The sequence below is a fragment of the Centruroides sculpturatus genome, unplaced genomic scaffold, assembly GCF_000671375.1.
Source record: "Centruroides sculpturatus isolate CEXI.00-Female unplaced genomic scaffold, Cexi_2.0 scaffold1751, whole genome shotgun sequence".
In the NCBI taxonomy this organism is placed as follows: Eukaryota; Metazoa; Arthropoda; class Arachnida; order Scorpiones; family Buthidae; genus Centruroides; species Centruroides sculpturatus.
This window is the reverse complement of record NW_019386288.1, coordinates 1-25,961: the sequence shown is the minus strand read 5'-3', so window position 1 is coordinate 25,961 and position 25,961 is coordinate 1. Positions and strand designations below refer to the sequence as shown.

The 25,961-nt window shown below is 30.2% G+C and overlaps 1 protein-coding gene across 1 annotated transcript; it reads right to left on the bottom strand.

Moving 5' to 3' along the window:
• Positions 1 to 15,602: 15,602 nt before the first annotated feature.
• Positions 15,603 to 17,294, bottom strand: LOC111614418 (zinc finger protein 225-like). The gene is made up of 2 exons (XM_023355789.1): positions 16,769 to 17,294; positions 15,603 to 16,029 (listed from the first exon to the last, which is right to left on the bottom strand). The coding sequence occupies exons 1-2, from the start codon at positions 17,132 to 17,134 to the stop codon at positions 15,853 to 15,855; spliced, it is 543 nt and encodes a 180-aa protein (XP_023211557.1). The 5' UTR covers positions 17,135 to 17,294; the 3' UTR covers positions 15,603 to 15,852.
• Positions 17,295 to 25,961: the final 8,667 nt, after the last annotated feature.

The following is a 25,961-nucleotide window of genomic DNA, read 5'->3' as shown; positions in this document are numbered from 1 at the left end:
TTATAATTTTATATATTTAATTTTAATATATTTAATATTGATGTTATATTTAATTTGTGTATACAATTTGTTCCTACAGGAATTGTTTTCAATATTTGAACACTTACAAACATTTCTCGAAAAAACTGAAGAATTAAAATCAGAAAAGAAAACTGCAGAAAAATGCTTCAAAATTTTGAAAAAAAGTAAAGACGAAAAAGATATAAAAGGTCAAGGTCCTAAAAGAAAACAAAACAATGAAGCAGAACAACAGCATAATCCAGCAAGTCATCAGGAGTTTTCTCCAGCGAGTGCAGAAAAAAACCTTCAATAGGAAAATTGAAGATATAAGATTGAGATTGGAAAATCTTCAAAATTAATTAGAATTATTAAATTTGGCTTTTTTTTCCGAAATTTACAAAGCGAAAAGCTTTCGATATAATTATCTCTGGTGCATAAAATTTAATTTATTTTAAATGCGATAAAAACGTTTTCTAAATTCGAAATTGTACATGTTTATCAATAAAATTTAATCTAATAAAATCTATTCAATCTGAATGAAATTATTTTTTATAAAATTTTTCATTCTTGTAATAAATGTTCAGTTGTAAACAGCAAACAATAGATTCGGTATTTAGTTATAATGAAATTAAAAATGTAAGTATACTTCTAAAAATTTTTTATAAGTTATAATATGTAATATAGTCTCAGAGTTAAAATACGCAATCTGCACCTATTTCTAGGAACGAATTACGAATTGAAACAGTTAAACTACAAATAAATGCTTATTTTACGATCTAGTTCATTGGCTTATATGGATTTTGCAGTATTTCCAGTGGAAAATATCATTTCTTTGAATTATACAACACACCATCTATATACAATTATGTTTTTAAAAGTTTAAAAAGCTTGAATGTACGTACAGTACATAAAACTATGTGGACAACAATTAAACATTTCATAAATATAAAATATAACAAAATAAAATTTAAAATAAAATAAAATGTAAAATTTCATACAAGTAAATCTATCTGCAATTTTCGGTAACATTTCGAGAAACAGATTTATCTTATCATTGCTCTATGCTGCTAAAATATTTGAATATACATAATTAGCAATAGTAAATTTTTAATAAAAATATATTAAATTGTGTTATTTTAAATAGAAAAGCTGTTAATTTTTATATTTTAAGAGAAAATGAAATATATAATTAATTCTTCCACAGTTTTTGTTTATATTATTCAAAACCGATAGCAAAAGTCATCTTAACAACTTAATAAATTTTACATTTGGAATCTTCCTTTATAGCATTTATGAAAGCTTCTGGATTGTTACAATAAAGTTTAAATTTTTCTTTTGATTTTTCTATAAATTTTTTCAATTTTTCTTCTTCTGAATCTACACCGATGTTTCTAGATATGATATCTTTAGCACTTTTCTTTATTTCTTCTTCGTACAGTTTCACGTATTCTTCGTTTCTTCGAAAGAATTCTTCATTAGCTCTAATCATATTACTAACTTCAGTTGGATCGTATCCTGACAAGGTTTTTCCATATTCCAAGGGCAGACAATCAGGACTAATGAATTCGTGCAAAGTTTTCATATCAGAATGAAAATGCAACTGTAATTCAAACGATACTTTTAGAAAGTAAAACGTAAAATAAGATATGTGAATTTTAATTAATTATATGGAGTTTAATAAGGTAAAAAAAATCTTAAATTGAAAAATTAAACTTTAGATAAATCGAGACATTATGAAATGCTATATACATTCGTAGATTAATAAGAAAAAACGCAATTTACTTACTTTTTTTCTGAGTTTATCTGATATAAGTGGAAGGAAAACAGGCAAAAGAGCATTTAATATTATATTTAGCTTCACATAATGTACTGCCTTGTATTGAAGAGTATAGGAATTTCTCTATTTAGAAAAAATATACATATTATTTAAGTAACATTTTTTAGTATTTGTTTGAATTTTATTACATGTGATATATAACAGCAGAACAGAAAATATTTATGAAAATTACAGAGATATATTTCTATAGTCTCTTTTGCTTTATTTTTTTTTAAGGAAAACACTAAAGCTTTATTGTTATTTTCTATCCAAACGTATGATATTTATTTTCTAAATTACTATACTTTAAATTGTTGTGTATGTATTTAGTGAAGATTATTGTTTATGTAATTTAAAAAATAGCAGATATGGCATTGATGAATAGACATGTGCATCCACGGTTTATCTGTTCGAGTTGAATTATTGAGCTGCAATTTGACCTATAAATTTGCATTGTCTGTCTGAATATTGTCATTCAAAAGAACGGAGTTGGATAGCTGGACGTCGAGAACAGATGCGGAACATGTTCGGAGCAGTAGATCTGAAATAACTATATAAGTATGTGAGAAAATTGAATGTACATGTATTGGGTTTTACGAAGTTTATAGCATTCGTCCTATTATTATACAGTAATATTTTATTGTTTAGTATTGATTCGATTGAATATACTTCAGAATGTTAATAGGATAATTAATAAATAAAATGGTATAAGGAAGTATGTCTCCCATATATATATATATTTTTTGAATCATCTGACAATAGGATTTATTGCTTGTTAGAATCTTAAGGTTAAGTTATGTCTTAAGAAGCTGCTCATTGCTATAAGCGTCACTAACGAATAGACGACTTTTGGTGATAAATGGTAGAAATGTGTCAAAGTTAATTTTCTTACATCTACAACACAAACGACTTTCTTTTCTTGAGTTCGATGTAAATTTAATAGAAGATCCATAAAAAGCAATATAACACGCACGAAGTCAGTTGCACTTCCAGTCGAAGTATTCCACTTACCTATAAAGTCAAAAGTTTTAAGAACAATAGAAAAAAAGTCATTTACGATAATAAGATATAAAATTTATTTATTTATCTTACAAAGATTGATAGAATGGAAAATAAAAGTAAAGAATATTATCAATGTTTTACTGCAAGAAAATGACTACAAGGAAAATTTAATATAATTTTTACTTCTTTTTAACTTTCTTCCCTGTTGGCACTATGAGTTCCTTTTACTCTTACTCATTTTAAGCGTGAATAAAGGCTTGCGTAAAATCGCGTGACATAAAAAGTGTTCCATTTTTAAAGGTTAGACACGTTCGAATAAATAAATCATACATATATATACTACAGCTTTCAGTAGGCGCACAAAAAGTTAGATTAATGATGAGGTCGGAGCTAATCACCCGTAAAACATATATACCATTGTTTTTTTTTCGGATTCGATCCAGATTGCCCTAGTTTGTAGGTTGAGATGACAGCTTAATTTTCTAGTGGACACCGGATAAGAGGTGTCTATCCCGGAAAAAAATGACTGCGTTTTTCGCCACTACCCATTTCATTGTGGCCTTGGACGAACCCACGGTGGTCTTCAAAAACCAAATTCCTAGTACTCAAAAGTGGAAAGAATAAGAAAAGTACATGCTTATATCTTGTTATAAGCATGTGCTTACAAGTAAAAACTTATATAAAGAGTGAAAGACTGGCACCTTCACAAGTCTCATCCCTACAGCATTTAATTGAATAGTGTACTTACTAATAATTTAATTCTAACAATATTTCTGTTGCAATTCTAAATAAATAAATTTAAATTTTCACTTACCGAATCGAAACACGAAAATATAGCTTCCCTCCTGGTCAGGTTTTGATAAAATTTGCAAAATATTCATGTTTAAAAGATGCTCCAATTTGGAAGGAAGAAGATTCTTAAAGAATTGCGAATAGTTCACTTTCGTGTTATAATAATTCTGAAGCAACTGAAGGGAACTCTCTATATCAAACTTTCTAGCACGTAGAAATCCAAGAAGAAAAATGTCGTCCATAAGACAATGAATCCCTTCGTCTTCTAATTTCAGTTTAAAAGAAAAATATTAGTTTATCATATTTTTATAATTTAAATAAAAAAGAAATTAAATTATTTATCTGTCGAAAAGTTTCTAAAATTAGTTAGTTTTATACATATTATTTGAAAATAGTTGTCAGAAACAAATTTTGAAGTACTTTACCAGTTCTAATTTTTTGCTTTTATTCTTAGATGTAGCAAATCGCTCAACTTTTTAAAACACTTACTTTTTTGTAGCAGTAGAGAAATAATGTATTTGGAACTTTACAAATAAAAAGAAATATAATATACGAAAGATATATATTTTCTGTAGATTTATACATTTTGACAATCTGCTATTATGTAAAGAACGGAATAGATTCCAAGATTACAATTGAGAGAATTAATCAATTGTCAATTATGATAATTAAATATGTTAATATAGAGGTTTACGTTATTTCACCCTTTGAAAAATACTACATTGCTGACAAGAATGCAGTATTAACCACCGTTCTAATTATTTCTTCAAAGTAACAAAGTGAGAAAATTTAATACTTGGAACCGATTATCTTTTTATTGACAACAATTATTAATAAAAGCGAACATTAATACACCGATTTAAATAATTATGTATTCGCAAACACTAAGTGAAATAAATGTTTTCTTTTTTTTTTTTTTAGTATATTATACAAATTACGTATAAAAACAAATCAGTAAAGATATTTTACTTTATTTCATCAAGACTTTTTAGCTGTATAGGACCCCATTCCATTCATCGAACGTTAATTAATTGAAATATGGAAAATTGAGTGCTTTCAATTTTAAATGGAAAAATTATTTTTAAAGTTATAAAAATTAATAAATGAAGATACAGAATAGTTAAACATTATGATTACATATAACAAAATAAAATATAAAAAAAAACAAAGCATAAATACTATAGAGGAAATAAACCAATATTACAAAGTTCCTTTATGTATTCTCTTTATATTATTTTAAGCTGTGGACAAGCAGCTAACGTCTTCATGGTTTATTCATAAATTCTTCATAGCATTATTGTATATCGTTATTTTTTCAATTGTTTTGTGGTGGCTCGGTCTTTGTCCATCGGAGTTCTGCACTTTCGAAATAGAGAATGGATTAAGGAACAGTGGCCACGATTGTATTTGTTATATCTTTTGCTATATAGAGTATATACAGTTTATCATATTGATGTTGTTCATGCCGTGTTGGGAGGTTACGAGACATGTAAGCAATATAGTTATTAATGCTGTTTTCATGTTCGAGGATAAATGGTATTTCATAAATACCAAGGGAGACATGTGTAATGATAGCTCATTATCATTTCGTAGTAGATTATAAATAGTGCAATTCTGCTTATATAATGATCACTTGGTCTCCGAATTAGTGGCCTTAGAGAATGCGGTATCCAGCGATTTGTACGTCACTGCTACCGACTGTGTTATGGTGTATATCGGAAATAACTCGTAATTACAGTCTTGATGGTGGTGCATTGGGGAGCAGCTGTCACGCTTTTAATTTTGCCAAGCTCTTTCAGGATGTCTCTTACCAGTCTAGTGGGTGTGAACCCTTGTAATAAAGACTCTAAAAGCCGCCATCTAGATGGATGGATTGTTCAAGCATTCGAAGATACATGGGAAAGAAATTGATTTTACAAATACACAGGCCATTTATTTTACATATNCCAAGCTCTTTCAGGATGTCTCTTACCAGTCTAGTGGGTGTGAACCCTTGTAATAAAGCCTCTAAAAGCCGCCATCTAGATGGATGGATTGTTCAAGCATTCGAAGATACATGGGAAAGAAATTGATTTTACAAATACACAGGCCATTTATTTTACATATTCACTTCCGTTTTTACTGTGATGTCTATAACTAGCAAGTGTGCTTTAGTGTCATTAGTCTAGTACTATTATTTATCTTTATTGGTTACTGCTGGTGATATTGACGAATCTATTGATGTCTCATCGCATCAATTATAAAAATTTAAATTATGAAAAGCAAAATACATTGTATAAAATTCTTAGATTTACAATTTATCCTTATAATGTTTATAATTATTATGAAAGTTTGTAAAATATATCGCGAGGATTCGAGCCGAGACCGCATGATTTATTATGGTTAATTAGTAATCAGAATGCTATTCGATATCTCTTATCCATTTAAAGTTATTCTATTTATTGTGAAAATTGCTCTATAACACTTATTTATAATAAATATAAAAAGAACAGTTTAATTTTTAATAAAAGTTAATCTATTAATCTTCTTAATGAAATTAACTTATCTATATATATAAAATTGCTAGTCCTGACTGACTGACTGACTGAATGACTCATTAATTCATCATCGCCCAGAGCGAACCGTTGGACCTAAAGAGGGGTGAAATTTTGTACACAGTTAGGATACGTCATGAAAACGCACGCTAAGAAAGGATTTTTCGAAATTCCCAAGTGGGGGGGAAAGGGAGAGCATTAAGGCTTAACCGGAAAAACGGCTTCCACTGTACTATTTTAAATGCGATTTTTTGTTTTCAACTACGTTTAGTCTTCATTCAGTACTTAGGTGTATTAAATCGATAACATTTCAGACATTGATATAAATATTTATATCTATTTCGATTTTAAAAATGTTTGAACCGTTTTAAATTCGAATTTGTTATTGCATATTGGTTCGATTATAGAACGATTGTAAACGTTCCAGAAAATTGATCAAATTGAAAATAGTTCGTTTGATTCTCGGCAATTTTCTTCAGCGGTAGGTGTTATATAACAATTACTATGGTTATTGAAATATTGAATGTAAATGGGGTTTGCTTGCAAAACCTCGCGGACGAAGTCGCGGGTAACAGCTAGTAATTTATAATGAACTTTTCACATAATAAATTTCAATTTTCCACTAATATAGTACAAACTATCTAGTTATATTTAATGAAATTAGATATAAATTAATTTAAATAATAAAAATCTGTACTTACTTATAAGTTTCTTAAAATCCTTCAAGGCATTTTCATCCTAAGGAAATTCTTCTTTTCTTTTTCAAATATTAAACACTTCATATCCATTATTATTTTAAAATGCTATAATTGTTAATTAAATTAAATTGTATTTAAATACTTGTAACTCTGTACTGATTTAATAAAACGTAATTGCATTAATCTTATTTCAATTTCTTTTCTTTATCAGACTCGGAAATTAAATCCATGATTAAAGAAAATCATTAATAATGTGTAATGTTAGAAATTAATTAATTGTTTGAAAATTTACTAGATTTAAAACTTTTATTATTTATAGTAAAATTTTTATAATCGAACTTCATAACTGCTAAATTTAATATAAGAAGCAACGTTATCATGTAAATATAGATTTCTATACACGAAAAGCATAGTATTATTTTAAATAATAACAAAATTAAATTTACTGTATATAACATATGTTAAGAAAGAAATTAGTGTGATGCAGTTATTATTTACTCTATATATTTTAAAATCAATTTGAATTTTTCCTGTAAGCACTGTCATTTAAATCATTCTACTCTCACCTTTGTCTTTTCAATGTCTTGTGAAACATTCACGAAGAGGAAGCTAAAATTTACTAGTTATCTGATTTTACTAGCAGTCCGTCATTCGTGTTTGGCTAAACAATTCCAATTCCCTAAATTTAGATAAACAATCCTGACAAAATAGCGGAGAGCAGAAGAAACACATAAAATTAAAAATAATTGTTTGCTATTTCCCCTAACAAAGTTATTTACAGAATCTACCTCGTTACAAAGACTAAAAAACGACTCTCCAATCTGTCCTTTCCCTTAAAAAGACATTTATAAACAATGCATACTTATAAAAGATATTATAATATGGTAAAAAATTTAGTTATTGTAGTTTAACAATATCGTAGTGTCCTTGCAGTATCTGTGCCAATAACATTGTATCTATTTCTTAAATAGCATTTGCTTTAACCTATTGTTTGTCTCCAACGAGTGAAACTCTGGCAAGAGCTCTTTCTCGCTATTGTCGGGTTTTTTTTACCCATATAGACTTTCCTGGCACTCGAACAAGAAGTTACTGGAACCATTAGGAAGTACCATCACTTTCAATTATAATAGTACATTAAATTTAATTAATACCAAAAACTTTAAAGGAGTAATTTTGATGAATTATGATGATAACTTTAATTTTAATATAATTTATATTCAAAACATGCTATAAGAGTTGCTTAGAATTAAAATTATATTTAGCAGTTTGGTTACAAATGTTATTTAAAAATAACTTTTATGTTATTAATTATTATAAAACAGAAAAAAATGCTTAACGTTGAAGGTAGACTACGTCACAACATCTTACCATTGGGACTTTAACGGAGCTGTAGAGCATATTGATAGGAACAAAAAAGTCAAAGGAACCTTGCCTCGTGAAAATTTGTAAAGAACGCGCACTAGGGGGCGTCCCGGGCTACTAGTATTTTAGAGATGACACATCAAGAAACATTATACATTAGACCTCTAACGGGTCTTCAACTATCATGAAAGGTATATGGACAGGTGGCATTACTCCATCGGACAGTTTAACTTTCGATGTCAAAGAGAATTTAGATAAACTAGCTGAAATGATCAAATTAGTTCATAACTATGATAAGAGAAATGCAGAATCCAAACAGCAAGTGTACACGAGTCATTAGAACTTGCGTACGAGACAGAAAGAGTTCGCAGTAGGTGACTCTGTCTTTTAAAATCACTCTGTTACCGCAAAATTGGCGACAGATGGAAAAAAACGGACATCATAGAGGAAAGAGAACGTGACAGGAATTATAGGATTAAAATGGAGAACGGAGAGAAGAGATGGGTGCATGTAGATAAATTAAAACGGTATATACAAGAAGCACGTCCCATCGCAGTTGTATTTGACGGATATAGATTATGGTAGCACCAAAGGCAACAAGAACGGTCAAATCCCAGTCGGAAAATAAAAGGATAACAAACTTAGTTCGGGTTAGCCGAAAGGGAAAGGATGGAATTACAAAATGTCCTAGAAGCTTACCACAGAGTATTTACTCCAACGTGAGAACAACACCAGCTGGATACAGTGAGATTGTTCAGAAAGAAGGATGGCTATCAAAAGGTCTAATGCTTCTTGCTCTATACTCTAAGGCAGACGAAACAATTGACGTCTTACTCAAGACTGGCTTAATTAATGGGAAGAATTTTATTAAATACTTTTATTTTCTCTTCAATTTTAGATATTTTTTATAAAATACTCTTTAATTGTTCTTTGTTAACAACATAAATTTTCATTCATTAGTGTTATGTAGAAAATTACAAAATAAACGAAATATTTTGCATTAAAATTCAAACGATTTTACCAAACTAAATGACATTGTTAAAATATGTATAATTTTGAATTTACAAAATGTTTTACCAAATTTAAAAGTAAATTGTATTAATTCAGCGAAAGTAAATGAGTGTTAATTAATTAAATACATTTGGTTTTAAAAATTTTGCAGCCAATAGCGGTAATTAAATATTTCAATTAGTTTGAGGATTTATTGATCTCAGGTTTTCTATCTTCGATTTCAAGAAAGAGGTCCTGAAGTTCTGCTGGATCCTGCTTTTCTTCTGTTGCATTCTTTTCATTCTTTTCGGGACCTTTAACTTTAACTTTCATTTCATCTTTATTTTTAATTTTGGTTGAAACTTTAAAGCATTCCTTTTCAGTTTTATTTTCGGATTTTAATTCCTCCGATTTTTTAAGATCCATTTCTAATTTTGCAAATATGGCAGAAATTTCCTATAAGAAACAAGATTTTATAGAGGAATGAAATATATTTTGCAGTTACAAACATATATTGGCTGTAAACTCGAAAATACTACAATACTGGCTTAATATAATAAGGCAATGCCACACATGGGTGATCTCCCATAGTTGTGCATCTAAAAAGTAATACACAAAAATTACTTTTTACTATTGAATTTATTTTAGGCAGCATGTATAGAGTTAAACTTTATTTAAAAATTTAGATTTAAAGGTTTCAAATGATAATTTATATCATGTATTAAAATACTCGTACATTTAAATGCATTAAATTTTTACAGTGAAAAGAGGGAAAAGAGGTGGACCATTTGTTTTGTATATGATTAACAACTGTTTGATTTATATGTTTATTGCTATTGTGTAGTTTTTACATGAGTAAAGATTTAGTGATTGGTAATTTAATCATATTTCCTATATTGTATCGTCTATTTTACATTGTTTACTTCTCTTATGACATGATAAGTAATAGTAAAATAAATATTATTGTGCACAGTGTTATTTTTAAGTAACTTTCCTCCGATTTACTATGGAGTTCGTAACACTGTGGTTCGTGAATCCTCAGGTACTTTGCTTAATCGAGAGGGATGGGAGTAATGAAATGAAACACAATATAATAATTAGGAATAACATTATAACTTTCTATATTGTAAAATGAGTAAAATGAATATTTCAACACGTACGTCCAATGATGAATTAGACATAATAATGCATTTGTCTACGTTAAAGAGTTCTTCGTATATTATTCAGCATTCTTCTCTTTTGAATGATCCACCTGAACGAGAATCGTTATATCGTTTCTTGTGTGTTTCATTAATGTGATTATTCAACGCTACTAACGAACCAAACACTCTTCCGCAATATCTACATTTATATTCATTGTCCGGAAAACTTCTGAACTTAAAAAAGTGCATAATTTTTTTATCACTTTGATCTAAAATGTATACGTTAAATACGATATAAATTATTAGATACTTCTTCCAATGTCCAAATGAATCTTTTACAAATATGCAACAGAATTGTTGATCCCGACAATTGCACAATTATTTGATTGTTTTTCTATAAAAATTAGAAGTATTGAATTGTACGCGATCGTTGTATTTAGAGTATTTTGTTTATCTTCTATATATTCTGTAATTTTTAGTATTTTTTACATTTAGGGAAAGCTATGACGCTTGAAGTATTAAAGGTTGTAAAACATCAGAGGATAAACTTAGACATATGACTGTAAACAAACTTATTTTTTAACAACTTGAGAACACAATATGTACTTTAATGCTTTCAAAATTAAAAACATACGTTGTCATTTATTATATAAAATCAGCATTGGTCTGATGATCTGTCTACCCTTAAGGAGGGAAAAAAAAATGTTATTTCTATTACATAAAAATATATCGATCTGTAGTGTACTTTACTTTGTTTAAATATTGTTTCTGGAATTAGTTGTATTGCGCAAAAATTTCTTGCTTGAAATACGTACACTTCCTCTTCTCTTTTGTCTAACTAGACATGGTTTAACACATATAGAATGAAGTTTCTAATACGTTTTAAATGGAAAAATAAATCGTTCTCAAGAGAAATGTTTGCTCACTCAATACATCTTATTATTTTTCGTATATTTCAGAGGGTAACTAGCTCTCTAGTTGTTATCATGTTTAAGTTTAATATATAAAATTCGGATATTTTAATTTAACAAATGATCAATTTGATTAAAAGATTATAGACCATCACTTAACAAAGTAGATATTTATAAAAACGGGGTTATTAGACTTGAAGTCTATTTTCTTCGGTTCGAAGCATCATCGTAAAATAGAAAATTATATTCATTTCTATCTGGACAGGAAAGACGACATATTACAGTTCTGAATACGTATTAATGTTAACATGAATGTATATGCAAGGAATGTTTCGCTGTAATCCATCTTTTCAGCGACAGAAAGGAGGAATAATCGAAATTTGCTGAAAAATCCAAACGTTTTACATTAAATTTCGTAGTGACACAACAATAAAACTCTGACAATTTGTTGCGATATGTCGAATATTCACTGAGTACGATTAAAAGTGAGCGTTTTTCTGAGTTTTGCATCATTTTCAGGCATTTTGTTGGTAAGTTTAGACTAAGAAGTTTATAAATTTAGGTATATTTGAACATTGTTTAGCCGAATATCACAATTAGTGGCAATGATTTTTTGACAAAGCTCCGTTTAGATGACAATTAATCGATTTCGTCACAGAGACAAAGAATGAGGTCTTTCCACTTATTTCAGGAAATACTTTTCATTTTTTTTATTGTTAACTTTTGTTTAGCTCAAATTCAGTCGAATTGTTGAAGCCAAATGGAAATTGATAAGTACATTAAATTATTATTTCCCGCTATGTTTTATATACACATTATATCCAATATGAAATTCCCACGGATGTACTCTAAACTTCAACTAAAATAGACTCTTTTTTAAGAAATATTTTGTGTTATGGCAATCATAAGAATTACATTATTTGTACGAACCTAATTTTTAAATTATACATCCGACATTAAAAATTATTAAAAAGATTAAAATTACTATATTTAATAATTAAAGATTTCTGACTTTAAAATTTTTATTTTAATTAAAACAATTATTTTCTACAATCTACTATCATAAATCTTTATTTCATTTTAAAATAAATTTTACATAAGAAATTATATATATTTATTACTTATAATTTAGATTAAATTACGACAATAAAAATATGTTTCGCATCTTTTTCGTTGCACAATGGTTAATTTCAAAATGAAGTAAGAGGCGCACTTCGGGAGATGATAAGCAGAAAGCGCTCTTTCACTTTCATTCCAGTGATTCGGGTTCTTACTAAAGATGTTGAGGAGAGCAGAAAGCGGAAGTTACCTACACCTGACTATAAACGGGCGGTCGTCATATCTCGTAACAAAAGCACCTCGTTTATGGTCGAATATCTAGTACGACGATACCCAGAAGTTGCGGTATGGATGATGGAGAGGCAGTAGCGCGAGGTAGGATACGATGGACAAGAGTCAAAAGGGATCCTAAAAAACTCTGTCTAGAGTAAGAAACCTAGATGGAAAATGGTTTTCTTTTTCTGCAGAAAATAACCCTTATCTCCGCGGAGATTACCTTCCCCCGAAGTCGACTTTGACACGCGCAAATAAATTCTCACCCGATTACGACTTAATAGACTGAACTCGTTTTTTTCATCTGGCTTCGTCTCTTTCCTTTCCAGTTTACGTTGCCCTCCGAGGACTCGTTCTTTCACTTTCTGTCTACAGAACAACAACGAGGTGATGTTTATCCTCACAAAGTGATTATTATAACATAAGCGGTGTTTTTCGAGTATAAAGTCTTTTGTTTAATTAATTAATTAAATGATTATAATAGGCCAAGGCCACTTGTATTTACAGACATTTACACTGTCTTTAAATCTAAGTGCTACTGCTACCAAATTTCACAACAAATGGTAGAATGTGGCCACTCGTATGCACTACAATTCGACGTTAAACGTGAATAAAAAATTAAAGAAAACACATTGTAGTCAGTATATGTGCAAATCTGAATAGTAGTCATTTCAACTATTAAATTTGTAAATAGAATTGTCTTAATTGTAAATAATTTTTTTATTTAAGAAACCTTAAATTCAATAACTGTTTCAAGTTTCGATATTTATCAAAATAAATATTAAAAAATTACACATTGTTAGATTCATTTATAACTCTAGCATTTCGGTTGTGAAAGATCAACACGGTAAAAAGATATAGAAGATTCATGTGTCGTATCTACGGAGAAGTAGGATTTAATGAAGAATTTAATCGTTATTACTCATTACGTTTTTATTTTATATACAACTCATTCCTACTCTGAAAATTAAACTTTTTGCTATTTTATAAAAATTAAAAATATAGAAAGTTTTAATATCAAAATTTCAGAACAGATGGCGCCACATACAATTTTATTTATTTTGTTCAATGAGGTAAAAGTTATTACAGTAGAACCTCGAAAACTCGGTCTAATGTGGACCGATGGGTAGCCGAGTTTGTGAAAATGCCGGGTTATGGGGAATGGGGTTAAAAAAAATAAGTACGAGTGTTTCCTCAGAAAATACTGTACTGTACTTGTATGTATTGTTTACCTCAGAATTCAACAGAGAATAAACTGCCCAAATACCCTTAAACAAAGGAAAAGTACGTCCTTTATGAAGGCATAGAGCCTTTACTACATGAAAATGAAAATTAATGAATACATTGTGTACAGTAATTTACCTGATAAGACAGACCTCAGAAAAATACTTTATGAGAGCTTTTATACTTTTATAAAGCTGTCTATAATGAAAATTAATTAACTAAGGATTTTTTTGCCCTGACAGGGTGTGGCCAAGTTATCCGGAGTGCCGGGTTATCGAGAGCCGAGTTTTCGAGGTTCTACTGTATTATTATTACTTTTTAAATAATAACACGTAACAAGCGGGAAAGTTACGGAAATCGTTGCTAAATTTATTTACTTAACAAATTTATTTAATTAATACTTTAATTTAACAAACTGTAGCGGAAGATTTCACTTAAAATATAATTTATAGTTTTATTTATAGTGCACATTATATCGCATTATTTTTAGTGTGTTTGGTTATTTATTATATGTTGTGTGTTATTATTCGATTTTTAACAATTTCTTCCTACAAACTTTCTTTGTTGACAGCTTTACGACATCCCTTACTTTATGTATCAATTAGTTTAAAATTTTCCAAAAGGAACTTTTTAAACCATATTTGATTTGGTTAAAGTTTCGAAGCATTGTCCCCTTAGACATTGCAAATCTCCGTTTACTTTTACTGTTTGTGCAGCGTTTATATTCTTTTCCAAACTCATAAAGCATATTATGCACAAAATGCTTTTTATCCGAAGACTTGATACTATTTAAACGAAGTATAAAGTATTGATAAAAAGTTTCTCAACATATAATAAAATATCACCCTTTTATATGCTAATTTTCACAACTGTTAAAATTTCTGTGTATCACATATATATCTTAAGATGCCGAACTTCAAAGTGTGCCATCAATAAAAGGCAATTTTCATTTTGTTATACAGTATTTACATATTTTATTTTATGGTTTTCATGTTTAAATTTAGTATTAAGGCATTTATTTCTGTTATTATATTAATATTTTAAATTATGCGAATTTGCTGCATTATTGGTTCAAAATTGGTATTGTTTAAGATTACTTTACTTTTCATTATTTCTTATGTGAAAAAATTGATTGGAATACCGAAAGTTTCCTGGAATGAATTAAATTCAAAGTACGAAGCATCAAAGCATCACTTTATTTAATATCAAACATGTTATATATTAAACGTGGATCATACAAGATACTGAAAGTTCCTTTATTACGAACTGCTTGTTTACAAAAAATTCGTTGTTTGCTCTGATATTCTAATTACTTATTATCATGGTCTTTTCATTCACACTAATAATGTTCATTCCATTTTAATACCTAATTCTTCTGTGTAACATTTTTCTGAATGAGAGCATTTGGTGTAATTAATTAACATATCATTTTATTAATATACAGGAGGGGGTTGCAAAAGTAGGTATACAGTTGTTATTATATAAAAAAAACATACAGGGAGTGAAATTCTGTTTGAATTTACGCCTATAAAATAACAATTAAATAAAAGATGCTCTTGCCTATACATGTAGTTTGTTTTAGAGAAACTATATTATCTAGTGAAAAATAACTAAAAATAACATTCTTGAAGTAAAATTATATTACTTTTTAATGTAAAGTATTTTATTTACTGTAGTACTTTTCTTTTTCAGTTTTAGAGTATTTTTATAAAATATTCCTTAGTTGTTTGCTACTTAAAATTGATACTTTTATGTATTATTGGTATGTAGAAAATTATAAAGAAAAGCCATTTGCATAAAATAGAAACGATTTTATTCAATTAAATGCCACTGAGAATCATGTATAATTTTGAATTTACAAATTGTTTTTCCAAATTTTATATGAATATTTCTGCAAAGGAAGTAATTTCTTATCAAATGTTTTTCGATTAGTGAATTTTTCTTGCAGAAGTGGCATTTATATATTTCTAATTACTCGGAAGATTTACCGATCTCAGAATTTTTATGAGCAATTGAAGAAAAGAATTCCTGAAGACTTTCTGCTAGATCTCACTTCTCTTCTGCAGCATTATTCTGTTTATTTTGTCGATCCTCAATTTTTATTTCATTTTTATCCTTTATTTTAATTGAATCTTTGAAGCATTTTTCTTCAGTTTTATTTGTTGATCTTAAACTTTCGGATTTTTCGACATCTTTTTGTAATTTTCCAAATACTTCAAAGGTTTCCTGTAAAAACAGATTTTATACATGAATGAAAATATTTTAGTTAGAAACATATTTATTTTAATAGTAAATACGAAAATTCTATTAAATTGGATTGATGTAATACGGAAATTCAACACGTGTATGATCTTTTACAGGTGTGCATCCAGGCAGAAATACTTTGCTGTTGGACACAGAAGAATGCTCAAACGAATGCACGTGTGCTGCCTGTTGGTGAGGCAGGATCTACCAATTTCAGTGGTATTAACCACTCCAACATAGGTGTCAGTTTTTCATCCATTGTTAGTGCAAAAGCATCCAGAAGAGTTCTCAATATTATGGGATTGTTCTCAATAGTATGTTTCTTCTGGTTAAATGTTCCTAGTTTTATAAATAATTTATAGGCCTATACGATTAATAACTGCGTAACTTTTAACTTAATTGCTATTGTGTAGTTTTTAACTAAAAAAGTCTTCCTGATTGGTGAAGAACTTTATTTTTCATTTCATATTGTGCAATTTACATTGCATACGATCCCTTGACATATTAAAACATTGTAGAATGCCTAATATTGAGAAAATAGTTATATTAACTTAACTTTCTTCGGATTAACTGTTAAATTCGTAACACTCTTTTGTGAACCCTCCAACATTTCGCTAAATCGGAAGTGTTAGAATAATAAAGACAACATTCAATAATAATTAGAAGTAACGTTATAATTTTTCGGTATTGAAAAAAATAAAATTTAAATTTAAATACGCACTTCAGAAAATGGATCAGGCAGAATAATTCGCTGGTCTAATGTAAAGCATTCTTCACACATTAATTCGCATTCTTCGTACATAAAGAATCCACCTGAACGAGTATGGTTATTTCCTCCACTATGTTCTTCATTGATATGTTGCTGTAACGCTGATTCAGTATTAAACGTTCTTCCGCAATACTCGCATCTGTATGGCAGACCCTTCAAAAATCTGATCTCAAAATGTCCTAAACAAGTATGGTTACTTGTTTTTCCATGGCGCATCCATAAATGATCTTGTAACGCTTTTTTATTAGTAAACACTTCACCACAATACTCGCATCTAAATGGCAAGTTCCTCAAACCTCTCAATTCAATAACGTGCATATTCTTTTTTGATTTGATTTACAACGTTTAATTTTACTCCAATAAAAATTATTAGATATTTTTTCTAGGGTCAAATGGTGCAGCGTCCAGCGTTTATGAATAGTTAATTAAAATGGTAATTTCAACAATTGCGCAATTGTTTTATTGTTGTTCTATAAAGATCGGAATTACTAAATTGTTACTCGATCGTTGTAATAAATTTATTGTTTTGTTTATTTTTTTTATAAGATAATCTGTAATTTTTAGTATTTTTTTACATTTAGAAACAAGTTCACTTTATGTGTTAACAGTTATAAAACATTAAAGAATAAAGACATATGGATATAAACAATCTTTTGTTAACTACATAATAACATAATAGTATTTACAATTTTTGTGATAACTCAGGATGTATTTTCTTCAAAATTGAAGTTTAGACTATTTACAAAAAGTCAAATTAACTTTTCGAGTCTATCTTTATCCCTTATACACCACCACAAAAGTGACAGTTTTAAAATTGCTTTGAAGAACACTTCTCAAACACAGGTAAAAATTGGTAGAAAACTTCACAATGTTAAAAATGATCAAGTGTCAGCCTTTTCTTGTAGGTTCTGACACTTTTACAATTAAAAAAAACACAAAGAATTCTTCACACCATATTATTTTTATCCACTTATTCTAACTGCTTCTGGTCCTCTAGTGGTAGTTACGAGTATCTACGTTATTTACATATAGTTACAATTTTTGTGATAACTCAGGATGTATTTTCTTCAGAATTGATACATCCTGAGTTATCACAAAAATTGTAACTATTTGCAAATAACCATCTTCTGCTGTTCGTTTGTGGAAGCTGCAGAACAATGAAGCGAACAAAGAGGCCAACCTGTATCTCTACAAACTGCTAGCAACAGAACAAATGCTGAATTAAAGATCAGCTGAAACGGTTTCTCATGAAGTGTGAACCAACATTTTACAAGATTTTTGCCGTGCCTACGTTTGTTTTGTTAGTTACGGCAACGCTACACTCGGGCGATCTGCCAACGTAAGAATGAATTCCAGGAGGGTTTTATGGGTAACCGGTTCCTATTTAGGCGTTAAGAACATGAATAAAACCCGGAAAAATACACGTGGCAGGCCCGTCCTGTAGAACCCACGTCCGAATTATCAGGGAACGGAACTGCTTGCTCACTTGTGCCTATATAACAGCAATGCCTAGGCGAGTTGCCGACATTTACTGTGGTAAGCGAAGGACAACGAAGTGGCAATTTTACGCGAATGCGGGATGAGTGTAAACATATTGCTGTCGATTTTTTTAGAAATAATGTTATCAATCTTATATGAAGATTTCTGTTACAAAGATTAAGACATATTTTTTGTTCACCATAGCTGTATTAAAGTATTTTATTTATTAAACGATATTCGTTTGAAATGCAAATAAGTCTAGATTTCTCGCTGTATATAACAATCACAAATGCACTCCGCGTAGTCTATATTTTTTGCAACGGGGAAGATAGTTAGTCATCGGTTTGCCCCTTGCCAACGAGTTTGACACATGGAGTTTTCCAAGTTTCATTCACGTTTGAAATGCCTAAATCGATTTTCTTAGAAATGCTTCTCGGGAAAATCTCCCCTACCGCAGATCGCTCACGTGTCGCATTGCCGTATACAAATAAGCAATTCGACATATACGAAGAATAAGAGTAATGTCAGATAAACGAAATTTCCGGTATATTGAAAATAAAATGAATTCGACTACGCAAACTAATTTGACTGCGTGTAGTCAACTGTTATTATGCAGTAAAATAAATGTTGGATTACTAATCAAAACTGTTGCCAGTAATCACGTTGTCAAGTTGGTCAATTCCCAATAAATTTAGGAAATGCAGTAGACTATTGCGTTATAAAATATTGTACATTTTTTGAGCAGCCTAACATGACGAGCGTAATAATCTTTAATAACGTATACAAGCTCCACGGTTCAAGCCCGGGCTGGATATTCCACGTTTATTGAGAAGGTATTCAAATTTAGTCGGAACTAGTGTTTTAACCAGGGCTGTGGAGTCGCGTAAAAATCTACCGACTCCAACTCCGACTTTACCTTACCATCCGAATCTGACTCCGACTCCGTTTCATATACATAACAAGTTGGTAAGTAAAAGGGAGTCGGAGTCGGCGGAATTTTTGACGACTCCGACTCCAGCTAAAACTCCAAAACTCCACGACTCCGACTCTGACTCCGACTCCGTATCAGGCTACAACTCCAAAACTCCACGACTCCGACTCTGACTCCGACTCCGTATCAGGCTACAACTCCAAAACTCCACGACTCCGACTCCGACTCTGACTCCGACTCCACAGCCCTGGTTTTAACTAGTGGAGTGGTTGTATATGATTTAGCAACAGAGCCAGTAATATTTTCTGAGTTATTGCAATTTGATTATTTGAATTATTTGTGCATTTTATTGAATTCATTTACAAATATCGAATTATCTACACTTTTTTTAATTTTTAATTGTGCAATTTGATTTTAATTTAGTTGTAAAGTGTTTATCTCTTTTAACTATAAATGTGACTTGCACAATATTAGTTCAGGTACTTCTTATAGTATAAAAATGAAAAAATAAATAAAAAGAAAACAAAAAATACTACATGAAAAATCATTATTATTAAAAAATATTATCAAAGGCTATTCTTCATGGCAATGCATCTATGCTCATAAATATGAATGAATATAATTATTGTTATAATGTTCTGCATAAAAACATTTACGAAATAACACTAAACGTACAAATGTAAATAAGCAATTAAAATCTTTTTAGATAATCAACTTATACATGCAAATTGCAATTTAGTAACGTATTTAACATAATTTTCAAAACGATAAATTGATATAAAAGTAGCAACGAAAAATCCGTCCGGCTCTCTCAAACGTTCTCCCCCGAGATGAAACAAGATAATTATTAATATAATTTTCCATTTAGAGAAGTTTAGTGGCGAGTTAAAACACAAAATAATTTTATTCTAACTACTAGCTGCAAGGACCCGCTTCGTGGGTTTTTATTTGTTCGTACATTTGTATGTAATATAGTTTTTTTATAGGCTATATATAAAAGACTTTTTCTAAGTAATCTAGAATCTAGCTGCAAGGACCCGCTTCGCTGGGTTTTTATTTGTGGCCAAAAAGTAACGATAGTGAAGATTAAGATAATTATATTATAGCCAATCTTACCCGTTTTCTATTTCTATGGTCCCGATTCTATTTCTGAACGTCTCCTGTTCACGTCAAGTCAAACGAACGATTTTCAACGCTTGTGGAACGTTTATAATCGTTCTATAATCGAACCAATATTTGAATTTTACGTTCGAATTTAATTCGAACAAATTCGAACAAAACGTTCGAAAATAGAAAGCCACTTTCAACTACTTTCGGCCTCATATCTCCCGCACCCTTATAGCTATCGAGTCGCAACCACCCCTATGCACGAATGGAGACTTGGGGTTACTACCACATACAAACACCATTCACATGCGATGTGTAGTTTTGGCAGAAAAGTGAGATATAGGGACATACATGTCCATTTATATATATATAGATATTAGAGATCTTGACTGAAGAAGTTCAGGTATTTGCTTATATGTTAACTTTCGACGATTAATTAACATCCATCCCAGTGAGACGGGTGGTGTTCCGGAAGAGCCCCTATATAATACTATGAAGTTAAATTCTAAGAGAAAACATTGCTTTTTCTCAAAGTTAATTTTATGTTTAGCGTTATCTGTTAAAAAATTTTATACATTATATTAAAATAAGCCCTCTGAGCTTCGATAGTCGAGAGATATTGCGGATAGAGTGTGAAACATTCAGCATTTACTATATTTTTTGAGGAACTGAGTTGTTTACATTTTTTTAAATTCCGGAAGGACTTTAATAAATTTTTCCATCTAGAATAGTCTAGTCGCAAGTAAAAACACAAAAAATTTTTATTCTAACTATTTTCAGAAGAGCTTGACGATGGTCCGAGAATGTTCAAGTATTTGCGTATGTTCGGATGTTGAGATGTGCGGATGTGTCCCTATATAATACTATATAATTGTACAAGAAGAACATTAACTCTTTCTCAAAGTTAAATTTATGTTTTGCGCCATCTATTAAAAACTTTTAAATTATATTAACTTTTAATTACTGTAAATGGCAGAAGCCATATTTTTAAAGTAATGATAACTCTTTAAATATTTAAATGTCAATATCGAGTAAAATTTTATTAAATTTGACCCTACTCGAAATATTAATTTTATTTGGTTTATCACCCTGACACAATTCAATAATAGCAACGTTTCGTATGTAAAATAGATCAGAAGCCAGGGACATTTCACATAAATAACACGTGTGAGGCCATTTATGTGTTTACAGCAAAAATTGCTGAATTGCATATTAACTTCTCCTTTTATCTCTGCTATCATAAAATTCAGTAAAAAACACGTTAACGTGTTTTTGAAGACAGAATACAGTAAACTTTATATGAAGGCATATAATTTAAATTAGTGTAGGCATTTTTTGTAATTGTGGTCATCGATCTCCATGCCAAGGACTGTGATCCCGTCGGAGAAGACACCGAAGACACCATACCCTTCCATATAGACGACGTTCGCCAACTCTCCCTTCCACTGAGAGGTATTTAGAATTTGTAAAAGCGCTCTCTCTTGAACTCGGAAATTCGAAATCGAATTTATGTAAATAGTTGAGATATAACCGCATTTAACCTTTTTTAGTGCTTTAATTAGTTATATAATAAATGCTTGTTTAGGTTTAAACCTGTCTCCTGTCAATTAGGGAAACCTGCCGACTTACCTAAGAACTCCCCACTCGATTTGCCCTCCTAGCCATCCAACAGACGCCGAGATCGGGCTTCACGAACCCGTGCAGAGTAAGTGGTCATTTGGGAATTTACCCGTGGCCCACTGCCTATCTCACATTATCATTGCCCTATGCTGCTAGACTATTTGAATAGGCATAACTCATCATAGATAATCTATAATTACAATTTATTAAATTGTGTTATTTTAACTAGAAAAGCATTTCGATGATAATTCTTTTACGAGAAAATGAAATATGTAATCAATTATTGCCGAGTTTTTATTTACATTATTTAAACCTGATAGCAAAAGTCGTCTGAACAAATTAATGAAAGGTTATTCCACAATCGGAATCTTCCTTTATAGCATTCATGAAAGCTTCTGAATTGATAGAATAAAGCTTCAATTTTTCTTCTGATCTTTCTATAAATTTTCTCAATTTTTCCTCTTCTGAATGTACACCGATGTTTCTAAATTTTATATCCTTAGAACTTTTTTTTTCTTCTTCGTACAAAATCCAATATTCTTCATTTCTTCGATAAAATTATTCGTTAGCTCTTATCATCTTACTAGCAGATAAGCCCGGCGTTGCTCGGGCAAAAACTAACAATAGCGAAGATAAAGTTATTACATTACAGTCAATCATACCCGTTTTCACAGAATGCAAGAATTAGGTCCCCCTGTTTCCAGACTATTTAAAAAATTTTTAGATGGGTCTAAAAATATGTTCAATTTCTCGCAAAACGCAAAAAAAAACGCATGTGCGCATGTAAATCTTGCACGCTGTTTTCCCTTAACAGTTCCATTGTTACTGAACATTCCATTGTTGAAGCGTTAATCCTGTCCCTCTCTTCCGCGGGGACTCTGCGCTTTTTATTATTATTCAGAGTGTCTATTTCAAAGGGCAATTTTGGCAACTAAAAATAATATTGTCGACGATATCACCTATAATATTCAAAAGAAAATTCAGAACTGGCAAGAGTGCCTCCACTTTTAAGTTTGAGCATTGTATAAAATATAAATCAAATCAACTTTTTATTAACAAATACACTATGTACACAGTTTTCACACTTTATTTTTGATTTATATTCAGTCACTGTATCACTTTGACTACTCACACTTCACTGTTTGTTTTTATTCACTCACTGCATTGCTTTGGAATTTTCACTTCTTTTCGGTTCTTTCCTTCGTCACTGATAAGAAGCCGACGTTCGAACCCACAATGGATCTTTCTTTATATACCCCCACTAATGGGTAGTCCCAGCCGTACAAAAAAGGCTTCCAATGGTCCACAATGTTTCAGAACATTCAACAACATTCGAGATTATTCTGGAATATTTCACAATGATCTGGGATGTTGTGGAATGCCCTCGAATACTTTCGAATGTTCTGGACTGTTCTAAAATTTCTAGAGGGCGAAATTTCCAGCCCTAATATCTTCAACAGCACGCCCTTCAGGTATAAACTAAAACGTAATTCATGGATGGGAGATAGAGGGCTACCACACCATATAACTTCCTTGACAGTACCGGGACTCGTTTTTGAGTTGTAGCAGCACGAACATTATACACTTACTTTTATAATATATAGCCTATATATTGATTGATTAGCTTAAGTAGCATCGTATCCTGGCAAGGTTTCTCCATATTCCAAGGGCAGACAATAAGGACTGATGAATACATCAGTCCTGATTGCCTGCCCTTGGATATGATAACTTTAAAGGAACCTTGCCAGGTTCCTTTAAAGTTATCATATCAGAATTAAAATGTAACTGTAATTTAAACGATACTTTTAGAAAGTAAAACGTAAAATAAGATATGTGAATTTTAATTAATTATATAAAGCTTAATAAGGTAAATAAAGATCTTAAATTGAAAAATTAAACTGTAGATAAATCGAGACATTATGAAATGCTGTATGCATTCGTAGATTAATAAGAAAATCGCAATTACTTACTTTTCTTTTGAGTTCATTTGATATAAGTACAGCTCTGGGGAATCCGATGAGGTCAAAAACCTCAGTATTTTTCAGATTGTAGTCAGTCAGGATATGTCGGGCCTCGTCTCAAACCTCCTGCTCGCACCATTGTGGGACTTGCGAAACTTATAACGGNGTTGGAAAATTGAAGATTTGAGATTGGGATTGGAATTGGAAAAACTCCAAAATTATTATAATTATTAAATTTGGCTTTTTTTTCGCAAAATTTACAAAACGAAAAGCAATTAATTTAATTATTTCTGCTGCATAAATTTAATTTATTTTAAATGTGAGAAAATTATTTTCTAAATTCAAAATTGTACACGTTTATTAATGAAATTTACTCTAATAAAATCTTTACAATCTTAATGCAAATTATTTCTTTTTTATAATTTTCTACATTTCTGTAATAAGAGTTATGTTGTAAACAGCAAAGAATTAAGAGAATATTTTATAAAAGTAACTTATAATTGAAGAAGTATTAAAAAGAATTATTCAAAATTTAAAATTTAAATTGAATAAGATAAATATATACTTAAAATTGGATTTAAAAATGAATTCTGGAAATTAGTGTGTGGAATGAGAATGGCTTTGACGATTTAAATAATTTGAGTAAAGCTGGCAAAAGACACGAAAATCGTAAATGTCACATCGATTCTTTCGAAACTGGAAATCAAAGCAGAATAGTATTTAACATTACTAAACAATATAAAATAAGTATCAAAAATTATAACAAGATAATTACGGCTAATAGATATATTATATCTAAATTAATTAATATTATATGTTTTTTCTCAAAGCAAGAATTGGCATTTAAAGGGCATGAGGAATCTATTGAATTTGATAACAGAGGTAATTATACTGAACTTGTTTATTTAATAAGTAGGCCAGATAATCCATTAAAAATGCATTTAAAGAAGTGTATGGTTTTTACTGGCTTATTGAACAAACGAATACCAATAAACCCTGATGCGCAATTAATTGATTGCCCCTGTAGGACGGCTTCTTACATAAACACAGCTTCCCTATTATCAAATGTCATGATACGCCACTGAAACAAACAATTTTTTAATAAACTAGGCTATATAAATTTGGTTAAATTATAAAATATACCGTATGCTTTCATTGTTTTAATGTTGATACACTTGTAATTTCATTAAAAAAAATTACGGCACAAGGTCTTATTGGTCCACGACAAAGCGAATCTCGGTAACCAAGTATTCACACTGACGTGTTGTCGCAGTTTGAGTGTAGGACAGAAAGCAAACCAATTCCCTCACCTCTCATCTCATATCTCATATCTCATAGAGGAGTGTTATAGCTATGCGCTTTTCACTCTAGAAGAAACAGTAAGGAAGAGTCGGTCTTATAGAAGACGACCAATCCGAGGAAGACAGGATAGAAGTTACTAAGTAACCAAATCCCTCACCTCTCTCTCATATGTAAATCGTCTTTCCAATTCTGCCCCGGGTTCTCCTAATTGCAATTTAACTATTAAAACAGAGTTGTTTTTGTCATATTCGGACAAGTATATCTTATGCAATATTCTTAAAATGATTTCACTTACAGTTACTTTATTATATTACACAATAGTTTAATGTTACAGTGTGATTTGAATTCTATTTATGTATTACTCTGTTAGTTAATGAAGATATGATTTTTATTCGAAAAATTGAACCTCATTTCGTGGAAGTTCAGCAGATATACATTTTTCTACTGATTACGAATGTCATATTTTCAACACTTATTATCATTTCAGTACACTTTGAATATAACACGTGTAGACCAAACTAACGGAGTTATCGTACTTTAACACCTCTTGCAGACAAAGAAAACAGTTCATACAACCAAAGAAAATATACCAATACTGCAGAGGCGTGCCGTGACATTTTATGATAGGGAAGCTGTGTTTCTCTAAGAAGCCGACTTTCAGGGGCAATCAGTTAATTCTTTCTTTAAACGCATTTTTAATAGATTATTTATCTGACGTACAGTACTTAATAAATAAACAAGTTCA